This window comes from Hemibagrus wyckioides, linkage group LG23 (genome assembly GCF_019097595.1).
Source record: "Hemibagrus wyckioides isolate EC202008001 linkage group LG23, SWU_Hwy_1.0, whole genome shotgun sequence".
Lineage (NCBI taxonomy): Eukaryota > Metazoa > Chordata > Actinopteri > Siluriformes > Bagridae > Hemibagrus > Hemibagrus wyckioides.
The window spans coordinates 4,190,632-4,217,900 of NC_080732.1; the positions used below are offsets into that span (position 1 = coordinate 4,190,632).

The window sequence follows — 27,269 nt, forward strand, 5'->3', positions numbered from 1 at the left end:
AGCTTGGTGAGGTCATCTCTGAAGATTCATCTGTTATAACTGGATGAGGTATCAGCTGGAAATGAAGCTGTTTCAGAACGGGAAGAGATCCAGAGTCTCGTCAGCGTCAGGAGAAACTGAGATCAGACTTCTGGCTTGAAATGAGGAAAAGGCAAAGCTGTGTGACGTTCGGTGGTCACACGGCAGCCGTTAATCCGAACGTTCTCGTTTCCTGACAACCTCATGCACTCGGTTCCACTCCCTTCTCTCAGGAGCTATCGTTTACACAAAAACACACATATCTGGCCAGGACTGAGGAGACGTGTCAGACGCTGCAGGTGCAGGCCAGCTGAAAACACTTGCGAGCCCCCTACTGAAAATTAATTGCCAGTAACACAATTGAGTCGTCGTGTGCTGCTGGTAATCGCCTCGCTGAATCACAAAGCCTGTTTTGAATCAGGATCTGATTTGAAGGATATCCTCTTCCTGAGGAATGAGTAAAAGTAGAAACCGTTGGTCCGTCTCACCCAGCATCGGTGGCCGTGTTCTCATGCACAGCCCTGACTAATAGGACTTTGAAGAACAATCATGAGGAGAACTCGTGTATCGACACCGGGACAACGTAGGACTCCAGGTCTGGGACAAGCAGCTGAAATTTCACCAAAGCTTTCTGAACATGGAGGATCGACATGCTGTTAGTGGATCGTGTTCCACCAGTGACCTAAGACAATTAGAGTGATTTATTTGCAGAGCTGCACGATGGAAAGGTGGGCCGCACGATGGAAATCCAAATAGGTCGTATTCACATGAGCAACTGGCTTGAAAAGTTTAAAAACCACAATTTTTTTTCCACTTTTCTCCCAAACTGACCATACCTTTGGCAGTTTAACAGCCACTTTAAAAAAAAATCTCCATTTTGAAAGGATTTTGCTCGTCATGCTTCATCAATCATCTAATCATAACTTCAGTCCGAGTCCTGTCCGGGTCAATGACAGATGAAACCTCTTTGTTAAGCCTAATAACCTTTTACTCACCTTACTCCCTGGTATTGTTCTTTAACTCACAGTAAACCCACTAATAAACACCACATTGGAAGAAACATCTGGAAGGTGATGTGCTGAACATCTGGACAAAGACAGACAAATGCTCATCAACAGACAAAATGGGGATTTTTGAGGTTTAGGGTTAATCATGACTTCCTAATTTTCTCCGCAATTTCTGAGTAGATGCTATTTCGGTCACATGCTACAAAAAAATATTCGTTATAATATTCGTATTCGTTAATGAATAAAAAATATTTAAATGATGCTGTCCAATATTAGTACCAGGTACCACAATATAATGGACTTGGATTCTATTTCTGGTTCAAAATCAAATGAAACTTTACCTGCTGTGTCAATAAAAATTTTTCCAGCACCTGTTTACTTTAGAGGTTGAAACCCTGTGTGAACACAAATGCAACAAAAGTGCATGAAGGACAATGCTGAAATTTTCCCAAGAATCTCATCACTGGGTTTTGGTTTGGGAGACAGACTGAGGTGTGGGCAGAACTCGACTAGAAACCATGAGGAAGCCTAAAAATCCTTCCACAGAATTACACAGTTTACAACATCTACAGTTTAGTCATCTCACACACACACACTCATCCCACCACAAACTCTCACACAAAGACAACATATACCAACAGAAGCACACACACACACAATCCAACTGTAGGAACTAACTGCACACAAACTCCCATGCAGAGACAAAAACACAAGCATGCAAACAAAAACACACAAAAAGACTTGCACAAAGACACACATCCAATCACAAACACAAACACACACTCGAATGGAACTCGGATACACAAAGCGGAGACACAAACACAAAAACTTAGACGCACACACACACACTCTCACAAAGAAAAATAAACACATTCACATAATTACACACACAAATACATTTGCACATATACAAACACACACACAGCCCTGTAAAGCACCCTTTGACCACATATTGGTCACTCACCACAGCCATAAACCCACACCATTGAGTTCACACTGGGTACTTGCCATAATGTGGTCACACACACACGCAAACATACACACACTGATGTCGGGGGTGGGGAGGTTCAACAATTCCGTGGCCTGATACAACTGTGTAGTAAAGAAAGAAAGAAAGAAAGAAAGAAAGCACTGGGGATGTTATTGCACGCATTTTGACCTTTTCCTCGCTTTGGCTTCAAATCTACTTTTCCTGGAATAAACAATCCGAGTGTGTTGTGATCCTGAGCAGGTTCACACACTTAAAGACATGGCAGAATGATCGCTCACACTCATCAGGTGAAGCACTTTTTCCAAAACACTTCCTTAGAAAAAGCGAAAAGACTGGCAAGACGCGAAAGCTGGCCGCTGGAACGGTCTCCATGCATTGTTCTAACTAATGGCTTATCTGCGGAACGCTCAAACAGACGGCTCTAAGTGCATCGCTCCCAGGCGACTTATTTATCCAAGCAATTCTGCTCCGCTTATTCATTTCTCATAAGAGCTTCCATGATTTGCAGTCTTCACAATCAGTTTCTCAGGATAACACCAAAAACCGCCAGAGCCCTTTCCCAGTCCGCTCGCTGTACCATCAAACACACAATGACTAAGAAATTCTGGTAAATCGCTTGCAAGGGGTCACGCAGCACAACGTCTGGGGAAACGTTATGTAAGGCGTGTTTAAAAAGTTTCTCAGCAGAAGGGGAAAAAAAAAAAAATCTATTCTTCTAAGTAGAGCAGAAAGCAGAGCTCAGCGTAGTGATGACCTGAAGACACTGTGAAATGCCAACTTCTGAACTTCCCTCTTCCAGAGGTCATAATTTTTTTATCTTAGCGTTTGTCCCGCACAATGTCATGGTCTGCTGTTTTGTAGTGGATAAATTGATGCACATGATTTTGGCACAGGTTTTATTCCGGGTGCCCTTCCTGTCGCAACCCTCCCATTTTTTATCCGGGCTTGGGCCCGGCACTGAGAGTTAACTCTTCGGTGGATGGGTTGTGCCCTGCCCGGGAATCGAACCCTGGCCGCGGCAATCAGAGTGCAGGATCCTGCCGCTGGACCACCAGGAGGCAGAGGACATCATAAAAGCAATATAAAAATGACCAGACTACATTGTCATCAAATTCCCAAAGCTGATTGGTCAGAAAGCGGTGATTCATTTTTCTATGACAGCAGCTCTGACTGAAAAATCCCTACCGCTGAACCTCCTGTTTCCATAGTAACAACCCATTCATAGGGACTTGGCCTAATTTGGTGAAGTTTTCAATGAGACGTTTATTGCGCTTTATTCAGTCATTGAGTCAGTAGGTTTTCCACCACTTTAGAGTCTTCAGAATAGGAGTTTGACTTAATCACATTCATTTATGGGGGAAGTGGTATCTTAGTGGTTAAGTTCGACTCCCAGGTCCATCAAGCTGCCACTGCTGGGCCCTTGAGCAAGGCCCTAAACCCTCAATTGTTGAGTTGTATAAAAATGAGATAAAAATGTAAGTCACTCTGGATAAGGGTGTCTGCCAAAAGCTGTAAACGTAAATATTTTTTTTTTTTTTTTTTTTTTAAAGTTGATTGAAAATTTGTTTAGAGCTGCTATAATCTACATGATTACAGAAACTAAAATCCATAAATATAGATTGATTCATTAATTAATTTTTGTTATGCTAAACTACCAATAAACAAATATATAAATAAATAAATGGATAGATTTTTTTTAAATGAGTTTCTACATTTAAATACCAAAAAAAAACGAAATAGATAAACAGATAAATAGACAGATAAATAGACAAATAAAATGAATTAAATGTAAAAATTAGTTTCTACATTAAATTACAAAAAAACAAACATAAATAAAGATAAATAAATAGACATTGTTTTTTTAAAAAAATAAGTTTCTACATTAAATTACCAAAAATCAGCCAAACAGATACACAAATAGATAAATATATAAATAAATTAATTCTTTTTTTAAAAATAAGTTTGTTAAATGACCACAAAATAGATAGATAATTTTTTTAAATGAGATACTACATTAAATTTATGAAAAAACAACCAAACAAATAGATAAATAGAAAGAGATTAGAATTAGTTAATTATTTTTTTTCTGTTAAATTACCAAAAAACAACCAAACAAATAGATAGATAAATAAGTACAGATTATTTTTTAAATGAGTTTCTACATTAAATTACCAGAAAAAAAAACAACCAAACAAATAGATACACAAACAGATAAATAGGCAAACAAAAAGATAAAAAAATTGTTTTAAATGGAGTTTGTTAAATTACCAAAAAACAAACAAATAGACAAATAAATAAATACATAGATTTTTTTTTAAATGAGTTCCTACATTAAATTACCAAAAAACAAACAAACAAATAGATTAGAATGAGAATTAATTCATTAATTTTTTTAAAAAAAATGAGTTTCTACATTAAATTACCAAAACAAACAAACAAATAGATAAATAAATAAACAGATTCATGAATTAATTAAAGAAAAATGTTGCTATGTTAAGGTGGCAGCTGTTTTTGCAGGTTTAATATGAAACAGTGATGTGAGGTTAGGAGAAAGAAAAGACTTTATTTAAGCATTAGAAACAGCAATGATTTTAAAGCTGACTGTGCAATAAAGAAAATGGCTAATTGAGTTAGTGTTGTATCACTTACCTGCTTAAACAGACGTCTGAAGCCCATTAATGTCTTAATGAGTTTAATGAGAGCTGTGTGATGAGTTTCTACCCTACAGCTAGATAAAAAAAAAAAACCTAACTATATTTAACTTCTTTCATTAAATCGACCTCACTGGAGCTTGCTATTGATTTCTTCCTCTCTCTCCTTTCGTCTGGGTTAATTTGGGATGAGTTAATTAGTGGAAAGAGGCTATTTTCGAGACATTCATTAACACCATTCAGTGCGCCTCATAAATTTCCTACTTCCGGGTTGGGAGCCGGTAAGAAGATGTCGCGCGCGCGCGCGGTCTTAGCATAGAAATGTCCTGTGTGTGAGTTGTGCGCGCGTGCGAGGCCGTAGCGGTGCCCACGAGCGCCCTCTAAGCGCCACACAAGACTCTATCTCTTACCCAAAATCCCATGCGGCGCTTAATAAGGACCTAAAATGGGGTTTTACGAGTAAAGAAGACTGTCCACAAATGTAAATATCTATCTACACCAGTCAGGCATAACAATATGACCACCTGCCTAATATTGTGTTGGTCCCCCTTTTGCTGCTAAAGCAGCCCTGACCCGTCCTGCACTGTGTATTCTGACACCTTTCTATCAGAGCCAGCATTAACTTCTTCTTCAGCAGTTTGAGCAACAGTAGCTCGTCTGTTGGATCGGATCACACGGGCCAGCCTTCACTTCCACATGTTCATCAGTGAGCCTTGGCCGCCCATGACCCTGTCGCCGGTTCACCACTGTTCCTTCCTTGGACCACTTTTGATAGATACTGACCACTGCAGACCAGGAACACCCCACAAGAGCTGCAGTTTTGGAGATGCTCTGATCCAGTGGTCTAGCCACCACAATTTGGCCCTCGAATCCTTACGCTTGTCCATTTTTCCTGCTTCTAACACATCAACTTTGAGGATAAAATGCTGACTTTCTGCTTAATATATCCCACCCACTAACAGGTGCCATGATGAGGAGATCATCAGTGTTATTCACTTGACCTCTCAGTGGTGATAATATTATGCCTGATCTATCTATCTATCTATAAAAAGTTCAACTGAAATAAAAACAGGTTTCCGTTGCTGCCTCATAGCTTCAGAGTCCCAAGTCAGATCCGAAATTCAGGTTCCTCTGTCTGTTTAGAGTTCTAAAAAACATTCAGATCAGCCTCTGGATTCAGAATGATCAGGATAGGTTTTTGCTAAAGATGAATGAATGAACAGATTCTTCCATCTGGGCCACTGATGAGCCAATATTATTAAAAAAGATAAGAGTCTGGAATGAATCTATTAGACGCAGCAAACATTTTCCACGTTTCCAAAATGCCAGATAATATTTTCTGTCCATAAAATGTTTTTCTTTCAATAATGTAACAGTTTTGTTTGAATAAAGTCTACATAATGATGTTCTGGAAGGAGATGATTGTGTTTTTAACTCCAAGCGCCCATGTAAACATCCTGTTTCGTCTGTGTAGAGCTGTAGGCAAAGTCACTTAGTAATTAGTTCAACATGAATTCAAATGGTGGGATATTTGCATGATGAATGATGCAATTTAATAAGATCATTAAGGCTGACTTACAGACCCCACAGCAATACAGCCGAGGCGTGTTTGCTCTATTTTCTCAGTGAGATTACAAGCTGGAGAGATGTGCAGTGTTGATCAGGTAGGATTCAGCAGAATTCTTGACAGAAATGTTATTAGCAGTGATGGAAGTAAACATGACAGATCCTCCTCTAGCCCCAGTAGAAGTGTATGGCTCTGTGCAAAACCACACGATGCTTTAGTAAACTACGACAGAGTGTGTATCTTTACAAGTACAAGATGTCCTGCAGCGGCGTCTATATTCTGTACATTTAAGAAGACTTTTTTTTTTTGTAGCATGATGTCTGTTCTCATTAAGCAGAGAAAAATGCAACTAGTTAGAATTCAACTTTCCTAATAAGCTCAGGTTTTATGAAATTCACTCCTTTAGAGTTAGAAGAAGAAATAGCATGCGGTTTAGAAATCCATCCTAAATCCACACTAAATCAGGCTAGGCTCAATATTATCTAAACCTTCCACTAAGAAAGTCATAAAACTCTCTCAGCAGGTCGAGGTGAACCTTTGTGAAGTCTTTACAAGTGGAGCAGTTATAGGTGACTATCTGCCTGTTTGTCCGTCTATCTATCTATCTATCTATCTATCTATCTATCTATCTATCTATCTATCTATCTATCTATCTATCTATCTATCTATCTATCTACCTGGCTGTCTGTCTATCTATCTGTCCGTCTGTCCCTCCATCCATCCACCTGTCTGTCTGTCTGTCTATCTATCTATCTATCTATCTATCTATCTATCTATCTATCTATCTATCTATCTATCTATCTATCTATCTACCTGGCTGTCTGTCTATCTATCTGTCCGTCTGTCCCTCCATCCATCCACCTGTCTGTCTGTCTGTCTGTCTATCTATCTATCTATCTATCTATCTATCTATCTATCTATCTATCTATCTATCTATCTATCTATCTATCTCATATCTGTATGTGTATTCAGATTCGAACCCAAAAGTGGGTGTGGCCTAAGCAAAAAAGCTGTTTTTATTATTACTATTATTATTATTTTTTTTTATTAGTAGTAGTAGTAGCAGAAGAAATAATTCATTTGTTTGTTTGTTTATTTCTAATTAAATATGAACGTTTGCATGTTTGACTGTTAAACAAAAAATTAGAAACACATTTTTCAAAACAAATGTCGCTGGTTCTATTTCTCAAAATCGAAACATTCTAGACGCCGAATTAAAACCACCGTGACCCTGACCGAGCAGTTACTGAGGAATAAGTTAATAAATCCTGTAATCACTTATACTGTAAACACACTTATCACTCAGCGATTCAGGACTGAGACATTGAATGTGGCTTTGATTTGGCAAGGAATGCTTTCCCACACAAAAAAACAACTAAAATAATAAATAAATAAGAAAGCAAGATTTCAGGATTTGGTCTCAAGCCTAGTCTAGGAATTAAATTAATAAAAATGTTCTATATATATATATATATATATATATATATATATATATATATATATATATATATATATATATATATATACATATATGTATATATAAAATTTATATTTTAAATATATATTTTAAATATATATTTATATTTATATATAAATTATTCATATTATTATATTAGCATTTATTATTATATCATTTTTTTCCCTTATATTTAAAACCTGAATGGTCTGAGTGGAAAATATAGAGGAAGTAACAGTGGGGCAGTTAAAAAATATCTGAAATCCTTACCAGAGGATGTCCTTTGCTTGGTCTGTGTAGAATCTTACAGCAGAAAAGACTATAAACTATAACTTTTCCTAAAGAAAAGAGCCCTTGAAGAAGCATGTAGTGAACAGAACATCGGGGCTGAACTGATGGCAGATCCCCAGCTGGTTCCTGTGCTCTGTTTGTTGACAAACTTCTCCGATTCTACATGCTGTTTTCGGATGTTTACACATGCTGTGGGTTGAACTCAGGATCAAACCTTGCCGTCTGCTCAGTACTTCACGTTACCCAGACAAGCGACACATCTGCAGCCATCCCAGAATTCATCATTTTCTTCAGCCAGGTTTGATGGGAAATGAGAACAGTACTAGAATTGAGAATTTATCCAAAAAAACGTTCAGAGGCCAGACTTTGGTTTCCGATTCACATTGCATGGTTCGAAACATCTGCTTGGAAGTTTTGCTGCGTTCTCCAAGCATTCAGCCAAGTCCAAAAGGCCTCAGCTCAAAGGGCGTTTCATGAAGCAGGTGAAATCGATCTTTCCCCACACCATCATAAGAGCTGGGTTTGACCCCGAAGAGCTGGGCGTTACAGCGCACACTGGCTTCATGGAGCAGAACGAGGCCAGCAGGTCACGTGCACGTCTTCAAAGCATAACTCGTAGATTTATACGTGCATTATGTCTGGATTAACACGACAGATTTCAGCAATAAATACAGAGGCCAGGCAAGTCAGCTGACCACAAATATGGTGCTTCACGTCTGTGCGCTGATCTTGGGTGTGGGTGGCCTGTGGTCTTTGAAAGGATTCCTCTTAAGTTTACGGCAGAGAGAGAGAGAGAGAGAGAGAGAGAGAGAGAGAGAGAGATTGAGAGAGAGAGGGAGACAGAGAGAAAGAGAAAGAATAAGAGAAAGAGAGAAATAGAGAGAGAGAGAGAGACAGACAGACAAACAAAGAGAAAAAGAAAGAGACAGACCAACAAAAAGAGAGAGAGAGAGAGAGAGAGAGAGAGAGAGAGAGAGAGCGAGAGGGAACGCAAGAGAGAGAAAGCAAGAGAGAGAGAGAGAGAGAGAGCAAGAGAGAGAGAGAAAGCACAAAAGAGAGAGAGAGAGAGAGAGAGAGAGGGAGAGAGCAGTAAACAGAGGACATACTGTGGAGGCATTTGGAAGAGATAATCAGCATTAAAATCATTTTGGAGACTAATAAAAGCAGAAGTATGAATTTGAAATACTTTACTTTACATAAGGTCCAAAGGTTGAGAGGAGGGCAGGGTTCAAGGGTCCAGCACTGCCAAGCTGCTTCTGTTGGGCATTTTGAGCAAGGCCCTTAGATCCTGCTCCAGCAGTGCTCTATCTTAGCTGTCCCTCTGACCTCAGCTGGGATACGCAAAGAAAAAATTCTGCTGTAATATGTGTGGCTGATAATAAAGGCTTCTTCTTCTGGTCAGGGTTGAAGATCCAGCACTGCCAAGCTGCCACAGTTCGGCAACTGAGCAAGGCCCTTAACTGTCTCTTTTCCAGGGGTGCCGCATCATAGCTGCCCCTGTGCTCTGAAAAGAATGCCACGGTGCTGTAATGTATGTGTGGCGATTATAAAGGCTTCTTCTTTTGTAAATGTTTCTTATATGATTGCATTCCATCACTCCTCTTCAGTAACTGCTTCATCCTGGGAAGGCAACCCTGGGAATATTTTCGAGGTAAGAATACTCCATGGATCTCGTCATAGAGCATCATTTACACCTAGGGGCAATTTAGAACAAGCTAATCCACCTACAGACATTCTTCAAGTTGAAAGAAAACATCTGCATTTCTTTCTTTAAAAAAACGTAACGAGTTTCTACGTTTCCACATTAACTTCAAAAAAGATTTTGCAGCTATACTTCTGCCCGTTTATTTCGTCTTGGTGCTTTGACCTCCTCTGCAGAGGAAACAATTTTTAAATCAAATCAAATACGCTGAGTGTTGCTTTGGATAAATCTAGAACTATCCCCCATTATACTCGATTTTTACTCGCAATCAAAGCCAAAGTCATTCAGAAGAAGGCAATAAAAGTATTAACTTCCATGGAGATGAACTGAAAATAACATCTAGCTCGGTTCTGTTCGCTTAAAACAGGAACATGATGCTTCAGAGTCAGGCAAAGGGAAGCAGTAAATCAGTGACTTGTTAGAATGGCACATATGCAAACAGTTACGACTAATAACGGCGATCCAAAGTGAGGTATGTTCTCCTAACCCCCGAACCATATCCGTCATTTCTAACACCAGTCTAAACATTCTGGGGGAAATACCTGACTGAGATGGTACGAATACCACACTTAATAAAATTGCCGTCTTTTTTTTTTGACACAGGAGACTGATAATCGTTCAATCACAGCCATTTTTCATGACCCTGTTTTCGGAAAAGTAGACACGCTGAGGCTTCTCAAAACCCACATCCTGCTTAAAAGCTGTGTTAGGGTTTGGAGAGAGCCAGCATGGTAGGATGCTGGCACCGGCCTGGTGATCTCACGCTCCTGTCGGAATTAATGGGTCTGCCCTCAAAAACGAGCACCAAGCTGCTGTATGTCGATCTGTCATGAGGTCATTTACACACACCCCGGTTATACAGTGGAACCTCGGCATACGAATTTAATTGGTTCTGGAGGCGAAAATCTGTATTGCGAAACAAATTTTCCCATAAGAAATAATGTAAATGCAGATGATCCGTTCCAGCCACCCAAAAAATATTAGCAATACGAAGCGTGTGTAAACTGTATGGCTGCTTACAAAGAACTGACCCAAGCCAAGCATTCCATGTCAAGGGTCCTCACAGGAAGTCATGCCACCAAGCTTGGGCTAAAAATAGAACAGACCACACCCACGCCACCAATCTGTCCAGAAAAAAAAATCACCTAGCTTTTGAACGCATGCCGAAGGCGACGTTGGTATCGCGGGTTGACTCTTTTGAAACAGCTTTCGCTGACTGAAATTTTTTTTTTTTGTAAAATTCATAAACTCGCTTTGCTTGGCTTCCCACCGACGCAAACAAGTTTTGAAGGGCAACTTAGTCGACACATGGTTCAGTTAGCTCGTATGCCGAAAACACTATGTAACAAATTTTTACTTTTTTCTTGTTCCTGGGAAATAAGTGTTATTTCCCCATTCTTTGAAACCCAAATAAAGTGAAAAAAAACCAAACATCTCAGCCATGAAACTTTGGGTTAGTTTTAGGCAGTTTTTTTAGTAAAATGGGCTAATTTTGAGGTTTTCGTTCTCTTAAAAGCCCAAACCCAAACTTCAAGGGGCTTAATGGCTATTTTTTTAAATCATTTTCCATCAAGAGTAATTGGGAAAATGTCATTCACTACCCAGGAACAAAAATCATGTTACCTAGTGAGATGCTTTGTAGCCAATGATAATTTTTGGCAAAATTTCAATTCTTAAGGCGAAAATTCATAAGGGAGGTTCCACTGTAATATATTATATTTATGAGCAATTACTCAAACGATCAAAAAGGAAGACGATGGAGATCCTGCAGGGATTGGTTCCTGGTAGAAGTTTAGAAGTTCAAAATCAGTTTGGGTAAATCTTATCGTGTACAGAGGAAGGTGTATCCAGCTGATTTCCGTTTACTTAAGGCCGTGGTGACCTTTCCAAGAAAAGCCAAGATCATTACAACTCGAAGAACTTGAGGCATGAAACAAGAGCTGCTGAAATCTCAATAGCGTCAGCTCTGAAAACAACATCTGTCAGGCTGAAGGAGAAACCGTGGGGTTTAACTGACTCTAAAGAGGAGTAAAACTTCCAGAGTATACAGTGAATGTCACACGAATGTGTGATTGTTGTAAAATATGTCAGCAGTGGTGGAGCCTGGGTTAAAGACCAAGTGTGACTTGGATTCCGTTCAGATACGAACAAATCTTTTCCACTGAAATTCTTGCCCAGAAACAAAACAGCTGGACTCTCATGTTTCCCAGAACTGAACGGTTTTAAACAGATTAAACAAATTTACAGCCTATTTAGGAACAGCACCAAGTTTAGAGGTGAAGCATGATCAAGGATTTTATCAAGATCACGTTTTTCAAAATTCGGAGATGGAATTTATTCTGCGTGTTTCCAATGTGCTGAGCGAAGAGAATGACTTTTTTTTCCCTTTTTATTTTCTGACTTCACTGCTGCCATGGCAACAACTAGAAGTGTTCAAAGTGATGTCAGTTTATAGCTGTTTTCACTGAAAAGTGTCTCGCCACAGCAAACAAACTAGGTTTAACAATCAATTAGGATCGTTACGTAAAAGACGATCGACTGATATAGAAATGGGTGGTGCAAAAGTTTACACACCCCTGGGGCAACATCCAGGTTAATATGTGATACAGTGGACATAAATATGCCCTTATAAACAAACAGGACCATATTAGAATTCTGAAATTAAAACAGAAACGAATATACATACACTGTATTGCCAAAGGTTTTGGGACATCTGCCTATACATGCACATAAATGTAATATAGAGTTGTCCTTTGCAGCTATAACAGCTTCAACTCCTCTGGGAAGGCTTTCCACAAGGTTTAAGAGTGTGTTTATTGACCATTCCTCTCTAGAAGCGCATTTGTGAGGTCAGGCACTGATGTTGGACGAGAAGGTCTGGCTCGCAGTCTCTGCTCTAATTCATCCCAAAGGTGTTCTATTGGGTTGAGGTCAGGACTTATCCATGTCTTTATGGACCTTGCTTTGTACACTGGTGTGCAGTCATGTTGGAACAGGAAGGGGTCATCCCCAACAAAGTTGGGAGCATGAAATTATCCAAAATGTCTTGGTATGAAGCTGAAGCATTAAGAGTTCCTTTCACTGGAACTAAGGGGCCGAGTCCAACCCTTGAAAAACAACACCTGAATTTGATGGTTTGGACGGGTGTCCCAAAATCTTTGACAATACAGTGTATATACTCATGTGTATATTCAAAGTGAGGTGGACAGTGACGACTTAAAAAATGTTTTAAAGGAAGAAAAAACAACAGTGCTCTATAATTGCTCTAAAATATGGCTGTAGAATCATGAATACAAATTATTCATTAATTATTCATTAAATATCTTTTCACTGAGTTTTCATTATTTACAGTATGATAAATTTAAGAGATACATTAAACAGCAAAAAAATAAAAAATAAATAAAAAATAGACAAAATAATAAAAATAAATAATTACATAAAAACTAATAACAACAACAACAACAACAACAACAACAACAATAATAATAATAATAATAATAATAATAACAATAATAATAATAATAATAAATTATTTATACACCACACCATCACACCTATATGAGCTTGTTGGACATCCCATTTCAAAACCACAGGCATTAATACAGGTCTGCTCCCTGACACTTTACCAGCTATAACAAGCTTTAACAGCCTCTTCTGGGACGAGACACAAAGGTAGAAGTATACAACTGTCTACAAATGTCTTTCTATGCTGTATCATTAGCATTAACATTCACCTGAACTCAGAGGCCCAAACCCTGAAACACAGCCGCAGAACATTATCTTACTGTTAGACCAGTGCATTCTGGTAGATAATGTTCTCCATTAGACTCCCAGACAGTAATCCATCACTCCAGAGAACATGTTCCCATGTTCCACAAGACTTATAGTATTAAATTTTAAGCTTTTGTGTCGATGCTTGACCACGAAACAAACACCTTTTCATAGAGCATGAAAAGATAAAAAAACAAATTTAATTGGCTCTGGAGACGAGTTCTTAAGGTGAAAATTTGTATTGTGAAATTAATTTTCCCATAAGAAATAATGTAAATGCAGATAATCCGTTCTAGCCACCTAAAATATTAGCAATACGAAGCATAAACTGTATGGCTGCTTAAAAAGAACTGACCCAAGCCAAGCATTCCATGTCAAGGGTCCTCACAGGAAGTCATGCCACCAAGCTTGGGCTAAAAATAGATGAAAGGATGGATGGATGGATGGATGGATGGATGCATGCATGAAGGCATCCATGGATGGATGGAGCGGCCACCCACGCCACCAACAAAAAATAGCTGAAAAATCACATAGCTTTACAAGGTAACGTTGGTATCATGGGTTGACTCTTCGAAACAGCTTTGCTGACTTAAAAGAAATTGGTAAACTCACTTTGGTTGGCTTTGCTTGGCTTTCAAACAAGTTTTGAACGGCTCCTGGACGCACATGCAACTTCGGCTTCTATGCCAATGCAAATTCTTTGCAAAATTTTAATTCTTGAGGTGAATATTCATAAGGGAGGGTATTTGTATGCCGAGGTTCAACTGTAATAAACTCTTTTTCCCCAGAGGCCAAAAAAATTGAATTTTGTTCAACACTGAATTACCTTTGTCACGTCTTACTCTACAGTGGTGCTTCAAATGAAGCTCAAAATGAATGTAGACACTCAAGTAGTGTTTTTAAGTATTTCTGTTTTTCTCTAGCCTACTAGGGGTGATATATTGATAAAAAAAGTTCTGAAAACCCCCCACAAATGTTTCTATCTTGGGACAGCATGGTGGCTTAGTGGTGCAGACTGTTGCCTCACAGCAAGAAGGTCCTGGGTTCAAATCCTGGGTTTGAACAGGCTGCATGGGCTTACCCTGGGTACTCCGGTTTCCTCCCACAGCCCAAAAACATGTACGTTAGGTTGATTGGTAATTCTAAATTGCCTGTGTGTGTGGTTGTCTGTCTATATGTGTCCCTGTAATGGACTGGTGACCTGTCCAGGGTATACTCCTGCCTTTTGCCCAATGTGTGCTGGGATAGGCTCCAGCAGATCCCCATGACCCTAATTAGGAATAAAGTGGGTATACAGGATGGATGGATGTTTTTATATTGAAAGTAAATGATGATTTCTGCTCTCTGAGATGCCCCAAGTGCTTGTTTGTTCATCTTTCTGAGATGCCCCAAGTGACAAAAGAAATTGAATATAGTGAATATTATAAATTCCATATAAAAAAAAAGACAGGACAAGACAAGGAACCGTATAAATCAGTTTAATTTGCATCATACAAGGTGTAGCAGGCTATATACCTAGTGCATCATTGGTACAAAATAACAAATCTTCTACACGTTAGGTTTGTCATTCATTGTAGGAAGTAAAAGAGTGCTTGCTGGGTTGGTCATCCAGGGCAGTGATACAGGAAAAAGCCTCTTTTACACTGTACGATTCTGTCACGAGATGCTGGCCAAGAAGAATCTTCTATCTCAAAGGAAGTTTCTCTAGCTATAGACCTGCAATTAAGGAAAACGTCTACGTTCTGCATACGTGGACGAGCTGAGCCGAGCCGAGCCGAGCCGAGCGATCCAGGCTTAAGCGGAAAAACAGAAAAACAGTCTTCGAAGTGAGCTTGAGGTAATAAAGATGTTTTTTTTTTCCATTAGCATGTTTTGTTTACGATCCGACGCTGCTACTGACGTATTTGTAGCTATCCATTGAGCTCTTCGTAAAAGATTCTAGGCATCTTTCTAAGATTCTACTCAAACATTTCGCCACCTGTCTTCGGATGCAGCGGCGCTAAATGTGCCGCAACGACTTCGCCGGATTCTTTCACCGTGTACGTTTTTTTTTTCTCAACGACAAAAACTCTGATAATCATACAGTGTAAACCCAGCTTAAGGGTGCTTCTCTACCAAGCTTTAACATTCACATATCTATCTAACGCCACCGAGCACGGCCTCCATTTCCCTTACTGAAAACCGTTATCAAAAATACCTTCTTTTTTTTTTATCACTGGCACATAAAATCGTATACATAACTTCAATGCAAGGCCATGTGTCAAGAATTTTCCCATAATTCAGAAATGGGAAGCATGCTAAAAAAAACAGACAAACAAAAAAAGGCAAACAAACCAAACACAGCAGATAGATAGACAGCATTCTTCAACATCAACATACTACATTCTCTAATTTTCAAGTATTTGTACTTTAGCATACAGATGTGCCAGGTTCTAAGAAATATTAACCTCTGTGGAAAAAAAGTAGACAATCCTAAATAGGAATTATAAAAAATAAGTCTCTCTGGCTTATTCACAAGGTTCAAAATGCCCGTTTGGATTGCATAAATATGATTGGGTCTCTGTCTGCCGTTGATACGTTATAAGCCTGTTAAAAGTGAAAAAAAAAAAAGAAAAAGAAAAAAAAGAATGTCATTAGTTATTTGGACATAGGCTTCATTCGAATACAACCGCTAATAAGAATAATGAGCATGGTACTGACCACAAACACACCCATTAATATCGGAACATGCCAAAGATAAACATGAAAGTGGAAAAATGAACTGCTGCATGAATTGCCATCCAATCTGACATTTTATGATGTGTGTGTGTTTGTGCGTGTATCTAGATGAGGTCGCGGTAGAGAAACCTCCGTAAAAACCACCCATCACTTCCCTCCACCCTCATAAGAACGACCGCAGACGAAGCGGCCAGACGCTTCCCTCACTACTTTGCCACTGGAGCTGCCTGAGTCAATGGAAATGGGCATCCAACAGCCTCTTTCCTCAGCAGCAGTCTGGTGCGCCGTCAACTCGTTCAGGCGCGCTATATCTCCTAATAAAGATGTGGTAATAACAGGCAGCTCTACAAACGCAGGCGAGGAGGGCATCTGAGTCATTCATGACTAATTTGGAGGGAAACGCGAAGCGGCAGAGATTTGTCTGGGATGAGATCACTGACAGACTGTGTGGGGAATATTAAATTCTCCTAATGGGCTTGTCAGTTTTCATATGCTGGCGTTGTGTCGTGATTCTTTCACGTCTTCGTAGCTTAGCAACTCGTCAAGCGTTTAGCAGGCTTACCTGAAAACACTGATCGTTTACTGGCATCTCGCATTCCACCAGGGTTACCTGAGAACAAGCAAAAATGAGAAGGATTTAATTGAGAGCCATTATATGCAGATGTGTAGAAGAGAATAGAATAAAACTGATGAATGATCTAATAGGCAGATGGATGGATAGATGAATGGAATGATGGATGGATGGACAGACGGATGGATGGATGGTAGAATAGATATAGGGATGGATGGATGGATGGATGAATGGATGGATAGGGGATGGGTGGATGAATAGGTGGACGGATGGTAGAATGGATATAGAAATGATGGATGAAAGGATGGATGGATGGATGGATGGATGGACGATGGATAGAGGGTAGGATGAATGGATGCATGAAGGCATCCGTGGATGAATGGAGGGATCAGTGGATGGAGGGATCTGTGGATGGATGGATGGATGGATGGAGGGATGGGTAGATGGATGGATGGATGGAGGGATGGATGAATAAAAGGATAGATAGGGAATATGAATAATACTGAGCAGGCCATGAATTTGGACCATGCGTAGATTGATAGCTTTAGGCTGGAGGTTGAATGGATGAATTATATGGATGAAAGAAATTTAAATGTTTTAATAAATGCATACATAAATGGATTGCTTTATGGCTGAAAGCACAGATGGATGATGAACTGAAGGATAGATGGATGGATGAATGGATGGATAAATAGATGGATAAATGGATTAATGACGAATGAATAGGAAGATAGATGGATGGATGGATGGATGGACAAAAAGAGGTGGATGGACAGATCTCTGGATGGATTAAATAATAAATGAAAGAATGATGTGGATTGATGCATAGATTGGTTGATGGTTGTGTATATGGATGTATGAAGAAAAGAATGATGATGGATAGATGGATGCACGATGGATGGATGGATGGATCGATGGTTAAATCAATGATGTGCATGGCTAGATATATGTTTGGTTGAACAGACTGATGAAACTGGATAGATATGTTCATAAAAAGACAGAAGTGGGTGGATGGATGGATACATAGAAGTACCTACACTATAAATTAATTGATGGACATGTGGATGGATGAATGGATGGATGGAAGGATGGATGGAAGGATGGATGGATGGATGGATATAAATATCCTGTAGCAAGATTCCAGGGGGTCTAGATTTGCATCAAACCCTGTGTATACTTCAAAACAATGCTATGCTAATGAGGAAATCTGTTATCCCGGCTACCTTCAGGGAGACTTAACCAATATTTGTATTGTGGTTGATGTTTCAGTGCGTTGCACATGTTATGTAACACACATTTCAGCCCACAGCAGGTTGTTCATCAGCTAACATTTAGGGATTAGGTCAAACACGTGGGCCACAATAAAGGACAGAGAAAGACCAAAGGCTGTCTTTCATCTTTCAGGGTTAGCAGTTAGCCCGGTCTGGAAGTCTCTGGAATAACAGGAAATGGTTATGAGCACTGCCCGCTCTCTTCACGTCCGTACCATGGGCTTGGAACAGACTCAGAAACAACCACTGGCATGGAAGTGCAGACAGGAAAGGAGGGGTAAGTGAACCCCTGCTGATCAACTCAATGAGCACGTCTTTCAGCAATGCCAGGCATCACACGGACATGTCTGGAGGTTGGCAGTGACGGTGGCTTTCTGGCTCGTGACTCACATTCGACTCGTGCCTTTAAATACACTGCTTTAATTACATTATTATACAGGAACCTACGCTTTATTGTAAAGGCCTGGGAGGTTTGATTCTGGCAAAAGAAATTCCAGCATTCCTCCGGAGCAGCGCTCAGATACAATTACATCTTTATTTGATTGTAGTGTTTCGTTCCACCTCACTTCTTCCTGCCCTGTGATTTCTATTATAAACTGGCCGAAGCTCTGTCCTGATAACTGTCCAATTTCGAGTATGGATGAGTTTTTATGCTGGATGTTAATCGGAGAAGGTTTCAGAACAGGCAAAAAAGATCTGCTCTGATATTCACGTCACTCAGGTTAAGCTAAAATGCTGACCTTTCCATTTGACTGAATGCATTTGCTTTAGCAAACACATTATGCAATCCATTATAATAAAATACGTATAAAGATTAAGAAGCAATCAGCCGTCTACACACACACACACACACACACACATTACACACACACTCTTACGTAATGCATGAGCTCTAAGGCACCGTTTCTGAGCCAGGACTTTGATTTAAAACAACATTAATGTCATTAAAAGAATAACGGCTCCTGGAGGACGCACTGTGCCGGCCGTGCCATGCGGGCGGAGAAAAATGAGGCCGGCAGTATTTATTAATGACGCCGAGGTACAGTTTGGGCAGAAAACCATCCTTTTGCTGACTTGGTGCACGCTTAAATCTTTCAGTATTTCCTTTGAAAATGAAACCTAAGCTATAATCCGCTAGACAATACAAACACAATCAAAGCGTCTGCCGCGTTTTAGCCTCCAAGCCAAACAAGGTAGCGATATCGAGAGAGCTGGGCTTTAAAACACCTTGGCACACTGAAGGAACTCACAGGCTGTTATACATCAGCTCCTCTCAGACAGTCCTCTCTATTACTGCAGAAGAATGTGAACGTTAACATATCCCTCTTGAATTACCGATTATAAAAAAGCATTGCGATGAATAATATGGGCTCGAGCTAATTAATCAGATCGCTCTCTTATTCTTTGTAAAAAGATATCATGACAGAGAGACAAAGAGAGCTATCAATATTAATGTGAACCCACACAACTACATCTTTCTCTGTCTGATGATGTGCTGATTTACTGCTTACTTCTAGATTCGGAATCGATTTCTATTAAAATGGCAGGTTTAGTAATAATAACGTCTTCGTTCTATATTACTATGTGAAGGTATCTTCTTTATTAACAGCTTACACTGGCAATGTCAACGTAGACGCTTCATAGATTCGAAGGCTGCTGATAAACAAAATAGGAATAAAGAGAAAGACGTGTTTGTGTAACATGTGTGGAAGGAGTCTCCAGTTTCAGCGCTTTGCAACAATCTTTAGGACAAGATGTTTTGTTTTTTCATTAAATGAGAAAAACAGAGAGGTTGGTGAGGAAGCTACTACAATGTAAGTCGTTGTGTATCAAGTTGTAGGTGCAGAAAAGGTAGAGATGACAACAGCTGAGGTTCCAGAGATTAAGAAACAAAATGAAGTGGAATTGGGAACCAGAAAATGAGACATTTACATTTCTGGAATTTGGCAGACGCCCTTATCCAGAGCGACATACATTTTACCTCATTTTATACAATTGAGCAATTAAGGGCCTTGCTCAGAAGCCCAAAAGAAGCAGCTTGATGGATCTGGGATTCAGACTCACAACCTTCTGATCAGTAGCGCAACACCTTAACCACTAAGCTACCACATTACCAAGCATCAGTTTATATACAGTAGTGTGTGATGTGTGGGATCAGTAATCAGAGCTTGAACATGAAAATGAGAGGGACGTTATAGTCAGTGGCGGCCATGTTCGTAGGCTTGCTTTTAGGTGATCCTAGCATTACATTTACACTTCTGCCATTTGGCAGATGCTCTTATGCAAAGCGACATTAAAAAGTCTCTATCAATCAGTGGCAGACCGTCAGGGTCAGCAAGGCCTTCTCTGCTGGCCTAAACAGCAGTGATCTGAATCACTGACTTGCATTTTAATATATTTAATATATTTTTCCATGAATGTGTATTAAATTATTCCCAATAGTCTATTCTTTACATTTCATAGCTTTTCTCTCAGTTGCGCTGCTTCCAGTAGTGTATATTTATGATAAGAGTATTTATCCAATCATATTTCAGCCAGTGGCTGACATCATGTGTTGCCAGGGTGAAAGAAATCTGCCTTCAGAATTAATAGTGCAGGCGCCTGTAGCTTAAAATAAGTGCCAATCAAATTGTTACCTTAACCAATCAGATTTCGAGTTGGCGTCACTGGGGCCATCTGGCAGGCGTACGATTACGTCAGCAATTTCCCATCCTTTGATTGGATAATTGGAGAAGTCAGAGGCAGCGAACCACACAAACTAATATATATATATATATATATATTTTAACTCACAATGGCTGACAGAGGAGAAGAAATCGATTTGGTCGCAGACATCCTTACAAATGCGGACAAAGGCGGACTGTAATTAAATTGACCGTTCCTTGTGAGATGTGAAATACTGTAGCCTAATTTCTTTTTTACTTTGCTATTTAATGGTTAATTAGTATCTATTGCTTCATAATAATGGTATAGAGGTGGATTAAGACTTAAGACAGACTTACCATCAGCCTAAAAACTGTGTTGGGAGGAACATATCAGTGTTGGAAGGAAGTTTTTACAACAACACATAAAACAAACAAGGAAAATAAGAGCTTTAAGTGTTTCAGGAAGATGTTGGTCTTCATTTGACGTTTGAAGACGGTCAGTGACTCAGCTGTTCGGACATCTAGGGGAAGTTCATTCCACCACCTCTGTGCCAGAACAGAGAAGAGTCTTGGTGTATATCTACTTCTTACCCTGAGAGATGGTTTATGGTGTTGACATGTCACTACAGTACACAAGAATCGTCTGAATGATAGTCATATGTTTTGCTGTTTTTTAGGACGCCGTGGTCAGATTTTGCCCAATTACTTATTACTTACTTATTATTATTTGCCTAGTACCAAAGCTACTCCTGTTCTTTGTACAGTTGTGAACATTGTATCAGTGTTTGGAAGGAACTCTGTTTCAAGGATTGTATACTAGAAAGAAAGAGAGAGAGAGAGAGAGAGAGAGAGAGAGAGAGAGAGACAAACAGATAGCACTACAGCAGCTGTAGTAAGCGTAGTAAAGCGAGTAAATGTTGGTGTAAATGTAAATGTGTTGGAACGCTTTAATATACTCACACTTGTCCTGCTCTGGACGCTCCATACAGTCACTCTCCGTGTCACTGGGGATGAGCCAAGGCTGTCTGACGGCCTGCAGCTGCCGGTAAAACTCATCCTACACACACACACACACACACACACACACACACACACACATATCACACAGGAGTGAAAATTCCACTCATGATAAAGTTAAAAATGATGCTGACCTACGTTCATGGGCGGGGCAAAGGATTACTCTATGCTTATTTCAGAATGTGTGGATTACTTTTCCTTAACAGCAGCAGCTCTGACCGTATCAGTATTACTGCTTATTATACTTGATGACTGACACTATATATTTATTTAAAAAAACAAACAAACATGTATGCAGTATATAGGAAATGATTGATGAGTTTTCTGTGAGGAGACGTTTATTTCTGTTTATATCTTTGGAAGGAGTTTCCAGTGTCAGAGATTTGTAACAGATGTAAAGCTGGCACACAATTTTTTATCAAGTCTGAACTAGGTAACAAGACAAGATGTTTTTCATTTTATTTTTTCTTATTTATTTATTTATTTGTTTGTTTGTTTGTTTGTTTGTTTATTTATTTATATTTTATTATTAAATATTATTTATTTATTTATTTATTTGTTTGTTTGTTTATTTATATTTTATTATTAAATATTATTTATTTATTTATTCATTTATTTATTTTTATTTTTGGCTGATTAACTTGTTTGCTGGATGTTCCACATAAACATTAAATGTAACTGTAAACGGATAACAAATTATTATAAAATATAACATATCCATTAAATTATTAATATTCTTTAGATAAATAAATAAATAAACAAATAAATAAACAAATAAATAAATAAAGTAGGCATTTGTAAACATTTTAAGACGTGTCGTTAGAAGAAAATATATTTGTTGATTTATTTCCCATAACAGGAAATCACTTTTTTGAACTTTATATCTAAATATTTGGAAAAACATAAGATATATGTAGTTAAAGGACAAACAGGAAATAAGAAATACTGTAACTGGATGTATTGTATGTCCTGTAATCTTAGTGCTTAAGGAAAACCTCAAATCATTTGTTTAATAGATTTTATAAAGCCCTAAAAATGCTCAGCACTTTATTTGCTCCCACATCGAATGAGTCTAGCAGTGCTGCTGCATTAGCATACGGAAAAGACCAATCTTCACATTAGGCTGAGATCTTCATCTATACGGCAAACTCAAAGCAGAAAGGAAGAGGAGCTGGCACGCGTGCATGTCAGAGCCATTACTTCTACAGATGTTTTTATTTTTCTTCGAGTTAAAGTGCACCTCGGAGTCGAATCCTCAGGGCCACGGTCTAATAAATAAATTGCCCTGCGTTCCCTTCTGTGCACTTTTATGCCTTCTCGTCTTTCAGTGCTAGAAGGTGACGGTGGTCCAAGGCCTACCAGGCAGAGGATGCAGTCATGCATCTCTGCAACATTTCAGGCCTAAATTACACACAGGAAAGTGAAAAAAAGAAGACAAATCGTCCTCCGTCCCGCGTGTTCCTGCACATCCGATCTGAGCGGCTCGCTGCTGAAGAACTGTTTCCACTTCAGCAGCACGCCAGGTGGCTTGAATCAAAGAGTGACCTGATGTTTCTCATAACATCACTGAAGTATGACGCGTAGGATCTGTTAAGGAGCTACGCTGAAACTGTAAACTGCCGCTAGTGACGAATATAGTGCCTTATAAAGGGCTTCGGGTTTTACGGCGCTCCTGTGATGGTGGTTGTGAAAAATACTACGAATGAAATACAGGGAGATGAGAAAACAAGTCCATATACGCAGCTTATCTCAGATAGGTCAAGTTTTACTGAAGCTCGAACCACTGCTGCGCCGCTTTATCCCGAGAATGATTTAACGCTGATATGTCTGAGACTGACGCAAATCTCTTCCAGAAATCCAGCTACAACTGCTGGCTGACTAAACACATTAGTATCTGTTTCATTCGGAGTCATTCCAATTCAAAAATGGCCTACAAAAACCTTAAATTCTGTGGACATTTACTCGAGAGTTCTAGCAGGACACAAATACTTTTTCCTTTTCTTTAATCTCTTCTGAAAATGCTCCTTCGTACAATTTGCAAATAAATCATCGCTTCTGGTTTGTTTTTGTTCATTTACAATTCGAGGAAGGATTATTATTGCGATGCTTGCTGCTAATCAACGAAAGCACATAGTAGCCCTGGCTAGTGTGCTCATAACTCTACTGCTAATAGGCTAGCTTGGGATTTCTAGGTCTCGGTTTAGTTTATTATACTTAAATACACATAAATTGTAGTGTAACAGAAGCCAAACCTGTAAAAAATGTTCCCTAAAATATAGCAGCTAAAATTGAGTTAGTGAGTGAGAGACAGAGAGAGAGAGAAATATAAAGAACCTTAGCATGACTAAGCAATTTTTTATCCAAACATCTAGAAACACGGTTCCTCAGTAAGTTTTTGGGCAGTTAAAGGATCTTAGCTTCCTAAAATCTTAAAAATACCCCATATCTTTATATATACACTATATTGCCAAAAGTATTCACTCACCCATCCAAATAATCAGAATCAGGTGTTCCAATCACTTCCATGGCCACAGGTGTATAAAATCAAGCACCTAGGCATGCAGACTGTTTTTACAAACATTTGTGAAAGAATGGGTCGCTCTCAGGAGCTCAGTGAATTCCAGCGTGGAACTGTGATAGGATGCCACCTGTGCAACAAATCCAGTCGTGAAATTTCCTCGCTCCTAAATATTCCACAGTCAACTGTCAGCTGTATTATAAGAACGTGGAAGTGTTTGGGAACGACAGCAACTCAGCCACGAAGTGGTAGGCCACGTAAACTGACGGAGCGGGGTCAGCGGATGCTGAGGCGCATAGTGCGAAGAGGTCACCAACTTTCTGCAGAGTCGATCGCTACAGACCTCCAAACATCATGTGGCCTTCAGATTAGCTCAAGAACAGTGCGCAGAGAGCTTCATGGAATGGGTTTCCATGGCCGAGCAGCTGCATCCAAGCCATACATCACCAAGTGCAATGCAAAGCGTCGGATGCAGTGGTGTAAAGCACGCTGCCACTGGACTCTAGAGTAGTGGAGACGCGTTCTCTGGAGTGACGAATCGCGCTTCTCCATCTGGCAATCTGATGGACGAGTCTGGGTTTGGCGGTTGCCAGGAGAACGGTACTTGTCTGACTGCATTGTGCCAAGTGTAAAGTTTGGTGGAGGGGGGATTATGGTGTGGGGTTGTTTTTCAGGAGCTGGGCTCGGCCCCTTAGTTCCAGTGAAAGGAACTCTGAATGCTTCAGCATACCAAGACATTTTGGACAATTCCATGCTCCCAACTTTGTGTTTGTTTGGAGCTGGCCCCTTCCTCTTCCAACATGACTGTGCACCAGTGCACAAAGCAAGGTCCATAAAGACATGGATGACAGAGTCTGGTGTGGATGAACTTGACTGGCCTGCACAGACTCCTGACCTCAACCCGATAGAACACCTTTGGGATGAATTAGAGCGGAGACTGAGAGCCAGGCCTTCTCGTCCAACATCAGTGTGTGACCTCACAAATGCGCTTCTGGAAGAATGGTCAAAAATTCCCATAAACACACTCCTAAACCTTGTGGACAGCCTTCCCAGAAGAGTTGAAGCTGTTATAGCTGTAAAGGGTGGACCGACGTCATATTGAACCCTATGGATTAGGAATGGGATGTCACTTAATTTCATATGCGAGTCAAGGCACGTGAGTGAATACTTTTGGCAATATAGTGTATGTAGCACTTAATAAACAGTACAGTCTTTGCTATTACTAATCCTCTAGATTTTGGCTTCAGGTTTACTTCCTGTGTCTTTTCGTGTCTTGTTTAGACGTCTTCTTTTTTTTAAACTGAAAAGACGCTGCACTCACGCCCATACCTGTGACGTAGCTCACCTCAGACAGTGTGCTGCGCAGACTGAAGCTGTCCGTGCTGCTGAGACCTGGTGGGGTCAGTAGAGGTCGTGTTATTTGCCCGGTCGGGGTAACCGGTCTGCTCCTTGAGCGCCTGTACATGCGATCTGTGTTTCCGTGGCTAGCTGTGGGTAGAGAGCGCATCATGAGGCTGTTGGGGGTCAGGGGCCTGCTGGGGGTCTGGGCTCGGCTGCAGGGATTGCTGGGAGTCCGGCTGGTGATGAGCGGCAGCATGGGAGTTTTGCTTGGCGAGCCGGGCTTGGAGCTGAAGCCTGGCATGGGCAGCGAGTTGGAAATGTGCGGGTTCACGGGAAGCAGCAGGCTGCTGTGGGGGCTGATGGGACTCCTGCTGAGTTTCCCTTGTTCAGCCAGCTTGGCCAAGTCCTTCTCCACCTCTGGAGGGAATAAAAGCGGATTAGCTGTATAATGGAATAAATGAACACAGCTTTTTAAGCGATAACAATCGTTTGTAGAGCCTTAGGACAAAATGAAGAATACACAGAGCTTAAAATTAGTGCCAAAGAGTCATTCTGTTAAAAAAGATGTTCCTCTTTATTCTATATGTATATATATATATATATATATATATATATATATATATATATATATATATATATATATATATATATATATATATATATATATATATATATATATAGATCCAACAGCGCCGGAGAATGTGGCAAATTTGATTGGTTAAAAGATGTTCCTAACAACAGATCTGTTACAACTTTTGTCTCTAAAACAAATCACAAGTTTATATTAATGCATATTCAAATACATGATCGTTTCTATAGTAACGGAAGAAACCTAGACAATTTCTGTGGTTTAAATGTAATAAAACATAAAACAGGCATGATGTTCTGAGAAAACAATCAGGTAACAGGATACTGGAACACATCATATCAGTCTATTAGGCTGTAACTGCACACCATTGTTATGTTTTATTGCCTGCATCAATCAAAGTAATATCACTTCTATCATCTCATCATATTTTTTGCCCTTTAGAGCTACCTCCAACATCTTCCCTCGATTTAGAACAAGGGCTTGAATAAAAAAAAAACTTGGAAATCGTGTTGTTGGATCTTTCAAAATATAAAAATATGGAATTTATAGACTTTAAAATAGGGAAAATTTGCCAAACACAGGCTCCATGTGGGATACATATTCAGTTGTTTTTTCCCCCTAAAGTAATAAAAAAATCTGTGAAATTGCTTGCTTGAGATTTTTGGGTTGCAATCGGGTCATTCTGACCTGAGAACTGAAAAAAAAAATCCCCAATCCCATCCAAGCATAGCAGGAAGCTGAAGCGCTGTGTTGTTATTGGTAATAACTGAGATATGAAAAATAATTTAAAAGAGATCGCCAGGATCTGTGGAACGGTGTTAAGTGCTGAACTGAAGACGAAGGTTAATCTGCCAAAACCCAAGCGTAGTCCTGCAGGGAACGCTTCAAACAAGCTATTTTATGTGATTTAAACCCAAGAGTCAGGTTCTAAAGGGCTTAATAATGATCTGATGAGTTAAAACAGGTGAGTATGAGCAGGATAAAACCCTGGAGCTTTAAAGACTGGTATCTTGGGTTACTTGAAAAAAATAATAATTGTAAAAAAAAAAAAAAAGTGTTCAAAACAATTCTAACCAGCTGATCTGCCAGACAGATGAATATAAAAATTAATAAATAACTCACATTACATGTAGAGAAATCAATTA

At 39.6% G+C, this 27,269-nt stretch overlaps 1 protein-coding gene and 1 long non-coding RNA gene across 3 annotated transcripts in view; both read right to left on the bottom strand.

Annotated features, from left to right (window-relative positions):
* Positions 1 to 5,751: 5,751 nt before the first annotated feature.
* Positions 5,752 to 8,105, bottom strand: LOC131344427 (uncharacterized). Its single transcript, XR_009203317.1, has 3 exons — positions 7,961 to 8,105; positions 6,247 to 6,426; positions 5,752 to 6,143 (listed from the first exon to the last, which is right to left on the bottom strand). It is a non-coding gene; the product is annotated as an uncharacterized LOC131344427 (long non-coding RNA).
* A 6,821-nt stretch (positions 8,106 to 14,926) lies between these two features.
* Positions 14,927 to 27,269, bottom strand: part of lg23h8orf34 (linkage group 23 C8orf34 homolog) — a 92,453-nt gene continuing 80,110 nt past the window's right edge. The window contains exons 12-15 of one of the 2 annotated variants that reach the window (XM_058376724.1): positions 25,540 to 25,952; positions 21,620 to 21,716; positions 16,735 to 16,782; positions 14,927 to 16,040 (exon numbers count right to left, since the gene is read on the bottom strand). In XM_058376724.1, the coding sequence (XP_058232707.1) occupies positions 16,033 to 16,040; positions 16,735 to 16,782; positions 21,620 to 21,716; positions 25,540 to 25,952 (566 nt within the window). In that variant the 3' untranslated portion in view covers positions 14,927 to 16,032. The other variant, XM_058376723.1, reaches the window with a different exon arrangement.